Source organism: Martes martes (assembly GCF_963455335.1).
Source record: "Martes martes genome assembly, chromosome: 12".
NCBI classification, from domain to species: Eukaryota; Metazoa; Chordata; class Mammalia; order Carnivora; family Mustelidae; genus Martes; species Martes martes.
Window position 1 is genome coordinate 90,915,231 of NC_137900.1, and position 13,400 is coordinate 90,928,630.

Sequence of the window (13,400 nt, forward strand, 5' to 3'; positions counted from 1 at the left end):
GGGCAGGGAGACCAGAGGCAGAGGGCGCGGCGGCGTCCCCGAGAGCGGTGCCGGGAGGGCCCGGGTCCCCGCGAGGTGCGCGCCGGACGTCGCCGGGGGCGGGGTCAGGGGCGGGGCCTGGCCTCGTTGTGGAGCGGCTCCTAATCCATCATGGCGGCCGCGGGGGTCGGTGGCCGTCCCTGAGCAGCGCTGGAGCCGGAGCCGGTTCCTGGGTCCTGCGGCTGAGGAGCCCCTCCGTTGTCCACGGCCCCCACCTGCAGGGGGAGGCGGGGTTCCGCGGCGGAGTTCCGGGAATGTGACTGCCTGGCGGCGGCGGCGGCTGTAGCAACGTCCGGAGCCGGGGGAGGGGGTGTCTCGGGCAGAGACCCCCGGGCTCGGGGCAGCTGAGGCGGCCGGGCCTCCTCCCCCCCTCCGCCCGCCTCCCGCCTTCCGGGCCGCGAGGGTCCTTCGTCCTGTACAGCCCTGCCCCGACTCTGGGACACTGGGGGTGGTCTCTGTTTCCCCCAGACCTGGGACACCCGGTTTCCTGAGGCGTGGAAGGAGCGACGCCCCCGAGTAAGCCGCCCGTGCCCCGCCCTGGCAGCCTCCCCTTTACCCCCCAGCCGCCCCTTGCTCCGTCTCGCGGCCCCTAGTTTGGCCACGGAGCCCTCCCCCCCATTCATATCCCTTCCCTGCTGTCAGGTGGCCTCCCCTTGCCCCCAGGTTGCTCCCGAGAGCCTCCAATGCCCTGACTTCTTCCAATGTCACCTACGGTCCCCTTAGTCTCAGCCCAAACAAAAACTTTAATGCAGAGGAAAAGTCTGGACTGGTTTCACAGGCCTTTTAAAAAGCGGACTTAAAAGTTGCTGGCAATGCATTCCTTCTCGTCAGAGTCGAGGGCAAGCTCTCGCTGAAGTCTGGGTGACCCGTGTCCTTTTCCGGAGCGCACGGTAGAGAAGCAAGAGCGGCAGCTAGCTGGGCAGGAAATTTGTCGGAAGATGAAGAAACTAAGATAGGGGGTGGGTGACTTCCACAGGAAAAGTTCTGGAGAAGCATCCAGAGGCGATCAACATTTCCTTTATGTTGTGGGAATCGAAATGACTTTAGTGTGACTTGACCCTTTTACAGCATCCCTGTGAATGTTTGTTTTTCTTCTTGAAAAGGCAGAAGCTTACTCAGCCAGTAAAAGACACTTAAACTCAAGCAACTTTGGGGTAGCACTGCAAGTACATTACTTCGAACGGATAAACTGCAGAAGTAATCGGAACTCCTGTTTACATATGTCAACTTAAAAAAACTCTGCTTCCTTTCGTCAGGGAAGATGTCTTTTTGTGATTGACCTCAATTACCGACTGGTGGAGATTCCGTGAATGTGAAATCCTAAACATACTGTTTCCTCCTAAGCCCACTGACCATTCTGGAAGATCTTGAACCCTCTTCTGGAAAGGGGTGCCTATCATTACTTTATGGGGCAGCAGCCTGGAAAAGTTCTTGGGGACCAGAGGAGGCCAAGTTTGCCTGCCCTGCACTTTATCAAAGGAGCAGGGAAGAAGGAGTCATCGAGGCATGGGGGCCCACACTGCAATGTGTTTGTGGAACATGGTGAGTGTTTTTCAAGCTTTCTGGTCGTTGTTTTCCTCCTGTATTCGGCTTAGGAACGCATTCAGCTTAGGGACTTGTGAACGCATTCAGTTTAGGGACTTGTGAGCAGCAGCGCTTGTGTCTAACTGTACTTAAAACTCGTGTTACTGTACTTTTCTCTTGGTTTGTGGTGGAACTTTCTTTGTATAAGAGGTTACCTAGGATCTCTGGATGGCTTTATTCAAAATCTCTTTGGGTTGCTTATTTCTTGCCTAATTCCCCTTCTAACTCACTGTTGACCTTAGATAAGCCATTTTACTCTTGCAGTTTCCTGAGGAGATTGGACTTAAGTGCTTTCTCAGGATCAGAGTCCATGATCCTGCTCGAACCCTAAGGCTTGGGCTCTACCCACGGTGCAGGGATCCTTTAATGCTTCATCCACAGAGAGCTTTCATCATATCCTTAGAGTGGCTTGTGTTCCCCAAAAGGTTAAGAACCACAGATCCCAGCTGACACTAATATCCTTGACCTTTCCAGTTGTCAGTAGGTCTTGAAAATACGCACTTCGGAGCTACGTGGGGAAAATTGAGTGGGGAAGCAGCGGCCCTTGTGAGTTGAGGATACCCACCTTCTGGTTATTGTACCTGATGCTGGAGTAATCCTTTCCCCAGGGATGGGTGGAGCTTTTATCCTCCTCTCTCCCTGTTTTGGATGACATTTGGGACAAGAAAGGTTGTCTTCGACATTTTTGTGAACACAGGTGGCATTTGATTGCAGACAGTGTGTGTGATGCCATACGCTTCCCATAATTCTGTGTGTAGTTTTAAAGCTAAGAGTCAGCTGAGACTGATGTTCCCATCAGCGGCCAGCTGTGAGCCAATTAATTAGGGGCCTGTTTGTACTGTGGTAGCTTGACATTTTTCAAACTGTGCACTTCGTATTGAAATATCGATCCCACCCACTCTATAAGCAAACGTGAGATGAGTGCAAGTGGCATATACTTTGAAATTCCATCATGAAAAATGCCTTTTTAACCATGGGTGACCACGATAAACAAAGGTCTCTATTGCATGAACTTGCACTTACTTGACTGTGGAGGTTTACTTTCTTACAGAAAAATACCTCATCTAAATGATTTGATTACTCGAATTATATTTTTCCTTGAAATATTAGTTACGTTTTAGCCCTGGTTTTAGACAGGCAGATATGGGAATTTGTTACATTATGGTGTAATTTCCCAATTCAGGATTTATAAAGTGAATTATTTATGTTTTTAACTAGTGATGATCGTGCAGCCTTAGATAATGAATTGCTACAGACTCTTTGGAGAGCTTTGGCCAAACTTACCAGAATTTAAAATGCATATACCAGTAACCCAGTAATCTCACTTCCAGGAAGCTCTTCTCGTACAGAACGGTATAGTCCCCTAGGTGTCCCTGATGCCCTTTCAGAGAGGATTGAGAGCTAAAACCGTTTTCCTATTAATGTAGTACTTTGATGTTATTTGCACTCTTTGCCCGAATGGTGCGGAAGTCATGCAGGGTCTGTAGCGTGAATCAAGGCGGTAACACTACACCTCACTGTACTAGTAGCCATTGTGTTCTTTGTACTCATTATGAATAAATTGTGCCACATACCCTTAAATAAATACATAAAATAAAAATTTCATTTTTCACATAAGAATGTCCTTGATGAAGCAGTAGGAAAGATTAATTTTATGAACCATTGACCCCTGTATACGTGGTTTTTGTTTTTTTTTAGTGCTCTGAAGGTTGACTTCAGAAGTACATGTAAAGCACTTTACTATGCTCTAGGGGCTAGTGGTTATCTCCAAGAAAAGCGGATGGGCAGTTGTTTGAGTTGCAGGCTGTACTAGCTGCTTTTTTCATGGAACTACCATTTTTACTTGAACTAACACCGACAAAACAATGGGTATTCAGGCTAAAAAGAGTATAAAGGAGTCTTTCAAGGAAAACAACTGGTAGTATATGTGGCCGGTGGTAAAATTTTAGCTTTCCAATGAAGATTAGGATTTTGGAAAACTTGTATCTGCTATTGTGATGTAGAGATTGGTTGTGATACTTTACAAATGTGATGTTTTGATACAACAAAATATTGATATAATGAAATATCTATTCAGAAAATCTACATAATTCAGTGAGCCAGTATTTTCTAAGTGGTCAATATGTGGTATTATAAAATCACACACAGGTAGAAGATCCATCCAAGGTGCAAGATGGACCAGTGGATTTTAATATAACAATTAACAAAGTTATTGTTATTAACAATAATAAAGTTCCCTCATACAGTTTTAGATTCTACATCACAACTAACCTTTAAGAAACTACCACTTAAGTGTCTTGGTGTAGCTTCAAAGAAGAAAATCTACAGTTCTCTAAAAAGGTTACTTTTTTTGTGGAAAACAGTTATTTTCTAGTAATAAAAAATGTTTTTAAATTAATAAACAATTAAAAATTTTTCAGTTTAAATTTCTAATATGGTAAACGTTGGTGAGACTGCCCGTAGAAATAAGAGCTCTTTGGGGGTCCTCAGTAATTCTCAAGAGTGTGAAGAGGTCCTAAGATTAAAAAGTTTGAGAACTGCCACGATAGGGGGGTCTGTCAGAAAGGCAGACAAGCTGTTCGTTGCAGGTGTACTCCACAGAACTAACCCTGAACGGCATCCAGTAGTGGGCAAGTGGAAAAAAGCAATTCGGAGATGAGTCAGCATGGTGTGGGAACTGGGATTTCGGCGAGTGGGAGAACACTTGTACTTTTTACTTTGCTTTTATGATTTCTTTCTCTGACAAATTTGTGTTGTTTTATAATCCAAAAAATACAAGGATATAAAAACCCAAATGATGGCAGCCCAACCGAATAGTCACTTTCTTGCAGCAGCTTTTTATGAGAGTTTGCCTGAGTCACGTTTTACTGAAGACAAAATCGATTCCTTGGACCTCCGACGTTCCTTTTCTAGGGGAACACAGTCTTACTTTGTGTTACAAATTGTTGTTGATCTTCTATAGGGTGATCTTTCTAAGAGTTGGTTAATGTCCAGATAGGTTGGATTACAAATTTTGCAGTTATAACACATTTGAGTGTTGGCTCAGAGGCGAATCTGGAAGCCCAGGATTCTAGCGCATGAGGGGGTCAGGGGTGAATCCGGAAGCACAGGGCAGGTGGCAGTTTTTTTGCCAGGATCGTTCAGGGTCAGAAGGACTAGTCGTGTGTACAGGGAGAAAATAAAGGAAACCATGGTATTATTTCATGCATCAGATATTCCTTCCAAATTTCAGTGGCTTGACTAAAGAAAATTCACTTTCAGGAAAGTTGGTAAAAGAGGAATAAAAGCATTCGCTTGTAAACCTCTTTTCCTTAGGGATTCTTTCTTTAACAAATGTTTATTGAGCTCGCACTATGTATCACGTAATGTTTTAGTCATTGGTGATGCATTAGCAAACAAAAACCATCCCTGCCCTCTTGGAATTTGCATTCTAGCAGGAGGAGACAGACCATTAATAAGCTAGGTATGTGAAATGTAAAGTGTGTTAGATGGTAGCAGGGACAGGGGAGAAAGATAACACAGAAAAAGGGCTAAGGAATGTTGGGAGGTGTGATTTTAGTTAGGGAGACCCCCCCCCCAAGAAAGTGGCCTTGGGAGGAAGGTGAGGGAACAAGCCTTGGAAATTATGGGGTAAAACCATTTCAGGGAGAGGGAATCCGGTGCAGAAGCCCCCAGGCAGAGCTTGTATAGCGTGTTCTAGGAGAAGCCCAGAGTGGCTGGAGCGGAGAGCAAAAGGAGAGTTGGTCGGAGGTAAAATGGAGGTGGGGAGAGAATGACTGGAGAAGAATGTTGCCTTGTTGACCATTTGAAGATTTTGACTTTGACTCGTGTGGTTTGGGAAGGAGTACCAGGCCCTGACTTATATTTCATTAAAACGTCTCTGGCTGCTGTATTCTGAAGGACAACAAAGAGGACGCAGGCGTTCCGCTGAGGGGTGGGCTGCTCTCACCTGGCTGAGATGGTCATGGCTTGGACTGGGATGGCGGCGGTGGTGAAGGCTTCAGAGTCTGTGAATTCCAGCAGGCACAGCTGGCGGATTTGCTGTTGGATTAGACATGAGGTGGGGTGAGCGGGATGGGAAAGAAGTCAAGGGTGACTCCAAGGTTTTTGGCAAAATGGAGTCTTTTACTGAAATGTAGACTAGAAAAGTGGTTTTGGGGAGGTGGGCTGTGGGGGATGAAGATCAGGAGCTGCTTTTTGGGCAAAGCTACATTCGAGATCCCTGGTAGTAGGCATGTAGGCAGATGGTCACACCTGCATTCGAGTCTACCAGCATGAATTCAGTGAAGCAGTCCAGGCTAGAGAGGAAACTTGGGAGTCATCAGGTTATAGGTGGTGTTTAAAGCTGTGAAAAGGGTGACAAGCCCAAGGGAGAAATCTCTAAGTAAGAACCTTTCAAATACGTAAGGTGACATTCAGTGGTTTATGAAATTAAGACCTTACATTTTTATGTAGGATTAATTTGAGTCCTTTTGGGGAGTGGTGACATTCACATTTTGCCTGAGAATGATTTTAACTCCTTTTTAAGTTTGGAATCCTGTTTTCTCTGAGGACTTTTTTTCTTCCTAAATCTAAAAGTTGCAGATTTAACAAAAAAAATGTACACAACTTTTCCTATTCTTCTTGGTAGTGACTGTTTTAAATATAAAATAACTGTTTCAATTTTAAAAGTTTTGTAGGCACACCCGGCTGACTCAGTTGGTAGTGTGTGCGACTCTTGGTCTTGGGGTTGTGAGTTCAAGCCCCACGTTGGGGGTAGAGTTTACTTTAAAAAAATAACATTAAATAAAACTTAAAAATAAAAAGTTTTTTTATGCATTTCTAGGTAATGCTTTAAAAAATTGAAGATTTTTTAAAATAAATTATTGCTGGATTTTCTAATTTTAAGCTAGTACATCTATGTCCTTCAGGGTTTTACTTTATTTGGTTATGTCATGTTGTTTTATTTATGAGCTTACCTGAAAACTGATTTTAAGAAATTATTTATTCTCATTTTAAAACTATGTTATAAATCTCCAAAAACAAACGAACAAACGCTTTATTGAAGGTAGGGGCACCTGGGTGGTGCAGTTGGTTAAGTGTCTGAGTCTTGGTTTCGGCTCAGGTTGTGATCTCAGGGTTGTGAGATCCAGCCCCTTGTCAGGCCCTGCGCCCAACCTGGAGTCTGCTTGAGGTTCTCTCTGTCCCTCTCCCTCTGCCCCTCCTGTTCATGTGTGCACTCTCTCTCTCTCAAATACATAATAAAATAAATCCTCTAAATAAAGCTTTATTGAAGATAATAGAATAGGAATTTGACAGATCAACACTAACTCCCATCACTGTTAAATTATACTAAGTATCCATGTACATCAGAAGGTGGGAGACAGTGCAGCTATGGAGTCTTACAGGTACTGAAGTTAAATCAGTCAGATTCTTCAAAAGAGGTTGTTTGGAAAGATTATATTTATGTACTTATTGTTGGGTATTGAGTTCTGAACTGTGAAAATGCAGAATTGTATATATGTACATTTTTTTAAGACACCCTGTTATTTCCCATAGGTGAGTACATTTTATATGGCCCTCTTTTCATGAAACTTTATTACCCATTTAAGAAATATGCTAATAGGGGCATCTGGGTGGCACAGTGGGTTAAGCCTCTGCCTTCAGCTCAGGTCATGATCTCAGGGTCCTGGGATCCAGCCCTGCATTGGGCTCTCTGCTCAGCAGGGTGCCTGCTTCCCCCCTCTTTCTCTGCCTGCCTCTCTGCCTACTTGTGATCTCTCTGTCAAATAAATACAATCTTTTAAAAAATATGCTTTTAATACCGAAGAAAACAGGAATTTCAGTTGTGGGTTAAGGAGGATGATCAAAAATGATTTAATCCAAAGAATTCTTACCTTAATGAAGCATTCTGTCAAAGAAAATAATAAAGATTGGCGAAAACATGAAATCATTTTTCATTGGCTAAGGATTTCACTTATGCTTCACATTTCCATGTGATAGACAGTGGTGTGTTGTGACACGTGTCGCAAATAACACATTTTTTTGCATGGGGGAGTAGAGATGAGTTAACATGCTTGAGCTGAGAATTATACCCATAGGAGTGTATCAAGCACATTATCTGAGTCTAGGGGGAAAAGGTTAAATTTGCTACTTAGAAGATAAGCTTCAGTAAAAGAAAGCACTCCCTGAAGGCCTCCTTTTATGCATATTCCGTCATTCCCTGCTTCCTTGCCTCTTTGGTGATTGTGCCCTGACGGTACTCTTCTATGTGTTCACAACCTGCCTACCTTTCAGAACTCTGCCTGGGTCCCACCTCTCACTTGAACATAAATTCTGATGTGCTTTTTAATATTATTACTATTTTTTTTAAAAGATTTTATTTATTTGACTGAGAGAGAGATCACAAGTAGGCAGAGAGGCAGGCAGAGAGGGGGGTGGGAAGCAGGCTCCCTGCTGAGCAGAGAGCCCAATGCTGGGCTTGATCCCAGGACCCTGAGATCATGACCTGAGCTGAAGGCAGAGGCTTAACCCACTGAGCCACCCAGGTGCCCCTATTACTATTGTTTTTTATCCGTGCCTGACATGGAGCTTGAATTTATGACCCTAAGATCAAGAATCACATATTCTACCAATTGAGCGAGCCAGGCGTTCCTGATGTGCTGTACCCAAATTTGGGGAGTCTAAATAAATATCTTCCCGATGTCTAACTTAATGCCACTGTGGTCAGAGAAGGTCTTCTGTAAATCTTAGTCTTTTGACATTTACCGAGACTAATTTTCTGGCCCCGCATCTGACCTGTCTTACTGAATGTTCCATTTGTACTTGAAAAGAATATGTATTCTGCAGTTGTAATTTTCTGTGAATGTGAATTAGATCAAGTTGGTTGACAGTGTTGAAAGTCTTCCACATCCTTACTTATTTTTTGTCTGCCGATTTTTTTTTTAAGATTTTATTTACTTATTTGACAGAGAGGGATCACAAGTAGTCAGAGAGACAGGCAGAGAGAGAGGGGAAGCAGGCTCCCTACCGAGCAGAGAGCCCGATGCAGGGCTCGATCCCAGGACCCTGAGATCATGACCTGAGCCGAAGGCAGAGGTTTAAGCCGGTGAGCCACCCAGGCACCCCTTGTCTGCCGATTTTATCTGTACCTTTCCTGAGTGTCTTTGGGGTCTCTCTTTCACGGAGAGGCGGGTGTTAAAAATCAGCAGCTATGATGATGGGTCCCCGCCTTTAATTCTTTCAGGTTTTTTTAGCCTTAAAAGCAATTATTAGGAAACAAGAAAGACTGGGAGGAAGGCCTAAGCATTTAACTCAAGAAGCTAGAAAGACAAAGTAGTCCACAGTACACAGATGTAAGAGAGTCGGAACGGTGACAAGAGAAATTAAGAAATGAAAATATCAATAAAACCAAAAAGTCACATCGGAAAGCATCTGTAAAATAGGCAGCCGTCTAGCAGGACTGATGAAGGAAAGGATGAGGCAGGAGTGAGTGTACTTAGGACGGACGGGAACGAATTGCAAACGTGGTCAGTTTGTGTCTTGTATTTGGAAGCTCTGTTGGGTCAGCAACACGGTGGTTTTTTTTCTTTCTGTTGTTTAGTTTGGGGGCTTTCTGTTGATCTGTCTTCAAGATTGCTAACCCCTCTGCGGTTGTCAGTCTCTCTGTGATTCTCATTGTAGGTGTGCTATTTTCAGTTTTAGAATTTCCATGTGGTTCTTTTTGATAGTTTGCATTTTCTACTGAGATTCGCCATCTTCTCACTTATCAGGCCCATCTTTGCCTCCAATTTCTTTTCTTTTCCTTTTTTTTTGAAGAGTACTTACTTGAGAGAGACAGACAGAGATAGCGAGAAGAGCGTAAGCAGGGAGGAGAGGGAGACTCAGGCTCCCCACTGAGCGGGGAGCCTGACATGGGGCTCGATCCCAGAACCCCGGGATCATACCTGAGCTGAAGGCGACGCTTAACTGACCAAGCCACCCAGGCACCCCTGCTTCCAAATTCTTGAAAGTATTTATAATGAAGAACTTGACTGCTAATTTGAATATCTGGGTGATTTTGGGGTCAGTTTTTATGGATTGCTTTTTCTTCTACATTGCAAATCAACATTTTCATGTTTCTTTGCATGTTGACTAATTTTTTATTGTGTGTCAGGTATGTAGATGTCACACCGTAGGGATTCTGGATCTTGTCTTACTTTAGGGAAACTTTCATTTCTTTCTTTCTTTCTCTTTTCTTTTTTATTTTTTAAGATTTTATTTGTTTATTTACAGACAGAGATCACAAATAGGCAGAGAGGCAGGCAGAGAGAGAGAAGAGGAAGCAGGCTCCCTGCTAAGCAGAGAGCCCGATTTGGGGCTCGATCCTAGGACCCTGAGATCATGACCTTAGCCTAAGGCAGAGGCTTCAACCCACTGAGCCACCCAGGTGCCCCATCTTTCTTTCTTTCTTCCTGTCTTTCTTCCTGACTTCCTGTCTTTCTTCCTGTCTTTCTGTCTTTCTTTCTTTCGAGAGGCATTCCTTTCTTTCTTTTGACCTTCTCAGGCTTGGTTTTTGCTTTGTTCTAGTGAGTCTGTTTCCGATTTATCCTTAGTCGGAAGTCTGGCCCTTACTCTAGAGGGCGCTCTTCAGACTTAATGCTTGGCCTTTCTGGCCTATCCCCTAAAGAGCAGAGATGCCCTGCAGGTCTTCTCCAGGTGGGATTGGTGGGTGTTTGAGTGTCAGGCACCCTGAGAGATTAACCCTCCAGACACTGCTGTTTGTTGGGCCTTCCAGAATCTCACCTTGCACATGTCTGCCCAGAGTACCACAGAGAACCTCCCTTCTCTTCTGCCCCCCATGCAACGCCTCCTCTCAGATAGTCTGCCCTCCACATTCCACATGCTTCCACAGCCTCCAGCCTGGGATCCCCGGCTCAGTCTGCTTCCTCAGCTCCAGGAGAGTGCTGCAGCTTTGGTATGGGCTCCAACTCCCCACACCGCAGCCAGAAGGTGCCCCAAGGCAGGAAGTCGGAGGTGCAGGCAGCTCACCCTGTGTGTTCTCTTCTCAGGGCTTACAGTCCTGCTGAACCTGTTGAACACCTGGAAACAGCTGTCTCGAGTGTTTTGCTTAGGGCAGAGGCTGTCTGACAGGAGAGTTCCAGTTGCTTTCTGTTCTTTACAAACTTTGATATTGTCCGTGTTTTAAATGCGAGCTCTTGGTGTGGTTGTGCAGTGCTGTCTCCTTGCGATGTTGATTCACTTGCTTCTTCGATGACTCACTGAAATTAAGCACCTTTCCATATGCTAATTAGCCATTTGGATGTCGTACATACGTATTGTGTGTGTGTATTGGTGTGTATGTATGTGTGTCTGACCTGTCAGTTCACCTGTTTTGTCCCTTTTTCTATTTATGTTTCTTACTGATTGGCAGGAGTTATTTGTATATTCTGAGTACAGGTCTTTTGTTGGATGTATTTACTACTAATACCTTCTCACACTCTGTGGCTTGTCTTTTCACTGTTTTCTTTTTTAAGATTTTATTCATTTGACAGAGCACAAGCAGGGGAAGCAGCAGGCAGAGGGAGAAGCAAGCAGGCTCTCTGCTGAGCAGGGAACCCAACACGGGGGTCCATCCCAGGACCCCGGGATCATGACCCATGTGGGAGGCAGATGCTTAGCTGACTGAGCCACCCAGGCGCCCCTTGCCTTTTCAGTCTTTTTTTTTTTTTTTTAAAGATTTTATTTATTTATTTGACAGAGATCACAAGTAGGCAGAGAGGCAGGCAGAGAGAGAGAGAGGAGGAAGCAGGCCCCTTGTTGAGCAGAGATCCCGATGTGGGGCTCGATCCCAGGACCCTGAGATCATGACCTGAGCCGAAGGCAGAGGCTTAACCCACTGAGCCACCCAGGTTCCCCTACCGCAAAGTTTTTAATTTTAAAGTAGTTCAGCTTAACAATTTTTTTTCTTTAAGGCTGGTGCTTTTTTATGTCCAATGTAAGAAATCTTTGTCTCCCCTAAGGTCATGAGGAAGTTCTTTTTTTTTTTTAATTAAGTTTTTATTTTAATTCCAGGGTGCTTAACGTACAGTGTTATATTAGTTTCAGGTTTCATGAGGAAATTTTATTTTATTATGTTTCATACACAGATCTACAGTTCACTTGGAATTGACTTTCTTGTTCTGGGATGATGGTTTACTTTTATTTTTTTCATATTGACCTGTTCTTTAATTGAAGAGCACATTTGCTGCTGTATAAATCAGGTATCAATATATGTGTGGGTCTGTTTGGGAACTCCTTAACTCTGTTCATTTGTTCTGTTTGTCTGTCCTTGCACCAGACAAACAGTCATACTATCTTAAATACTATCTTAAATACTATCTTAAATACTGTAGCTTTAAAATAAGTCTTAATATCTCGCGGAGTAAGACCTCCAGTTTTGTCCTTCAAGATTGTCTTGGCTTTTCTTTCTCCTTTGTATTTACAAACACATTTTTTTTTAAAGATTTTTTTCTTTTTATTTGACAGAGAGACAGCAAGAGAGGGAACACAAGCAGGTGGAGTAGGAGAGAGAGAGAGAGAGAGAAGCAGGCTTCCCGCTGAGCAGGGAGCCGGACCCTGGGCTTGATCCCAGGATCCTGGGATCATGACCTGAGCCAAAGACAGACATTTAATGACTGAGCCACCTACAAATACATTTTAGAATCAGTTTTATCAATTTTCTACCAAAGCAAAAATACCAGTGGGGATTTTCTACTAGGATCACACTAAATCTATAGATTACTTTGATCCTAGGAATAAATAATGGAGTATAAAGAATTCTTACTGATGAAAGCAAACCACTTCAGGATACTTTTTTTCTTGTTAATCATAAAGGCTGAGTGATTCCTATAAACTGTTGAAAATTTCAAAATATCTGCTTATTCCAGATTCACCTTTCCTGTGTGGTTTTTTTTGTTTGTTTGTTTGTTTTTAATTCTACTTTTCTTTGACACCTAGTACTTGGTTTTTGCTGGTAGAGACCATATTTGTAATCTTCACCGGACCAAGCATTATATTTTTACAGACTAGATGCTCAGTAAATATGGATTAAATATCATTGATTATCTCAGTGCCTACTCTGTATTATGCACTGTCAAGCTGGGGTATACAGCCGACTACCCTGGAACAAGGGGACAAGATAGCTGGCCGACAAAAGGCTCTTTGTGTCCAGTTTATAATCCTAAGGGCCACCGTTGGCTGTCTGCTTGGGAAAATGGTTGCTGCCTTTGGACCAGCAGTGTGGGGGTGGTCTGACAAATGGGCCGGGGCAGCGGGGTGCTTGTTCAACTTGATGATGGTTGTTACAAGGTGAGGAGACCCCTGGCCTGCATCTCTCATCTCAGTTCTTACCTTTGTATGTCAAGGGCTGCTTGTGGCCACAACTAAATCCCGATTATACAGTTGCAGTTATAGGAACTCCTAAACCACTAACAGGAACCTTCACTTAGTGGATTTTGTTTCTGTCACTTGCACTTCTCTGAAAGAAAGGCAGCCGATCCAGTTACAAGAGTTAAGTCAAAATGAACAATTCTGGCATTTGCCCTGGTGATACATGGATTCACCACAAATTTCTGTACTTTCTGCTTCTGCAATATCATAGAATAGTTCCTGGTTTTATTGGTGATTCTGTAGCATCCTGAGTTGCACAGAGTGTCTGTCTCTTGTGGAAGTGAAAGATTTAAGTATTTTTAAAGCACTTGTTTTTCGGTTCACGGTGCAGGCGGCTGAGGCAGGCATTATTCCGGTTGTTCAGTAGAGAAAACTGTGGTTCAGGATAG

At 43.8% G+C, this 13,400-nt stretch overlaps 2 protein-coding genes across 2 annotated transcripts in view; both read left to right on the forward strand.

Moving 5' to 3' along the window:
• The first annotated feature begins 613 nt into the window (after window positions 1–613).
• Window positions 614–953, forward strand: LOC308353006 (uncharacterized protein). Its single transcript, XM_080819555.1, has one exon. It carries the CDS (start codon window positions 741–743, stop codon window positions 837–839), a length of 99 nt encoding a protein of 32 aa, XP_080675681.1. The 5' UTR covers window positions 614–740; the 3' UTR covers window positions 840–953.
• Window positions 954–1,327: 374 nt separating this feature from the next.
• The window catches only part of ABL1 (ABL proto-oncogene 1, non-receptor tyrosine kinase), a 133,713-nt gene continuing 121,640 nt past the window's right edge, over window positions 1,328–13,400 (forward strand). The window contains exon 1 of the mRNA XM_080819554.1: window positions 1,328–1,581. Coding sequence (XP_080675680.1) covers window positions 1,446–1,581 — 136 coding nt within the window. The 5' untranslated portion in view covers window positions 1,328–1,445. The remainder of the gene's footprint in view (window positions 1,582–13,400) is intronic.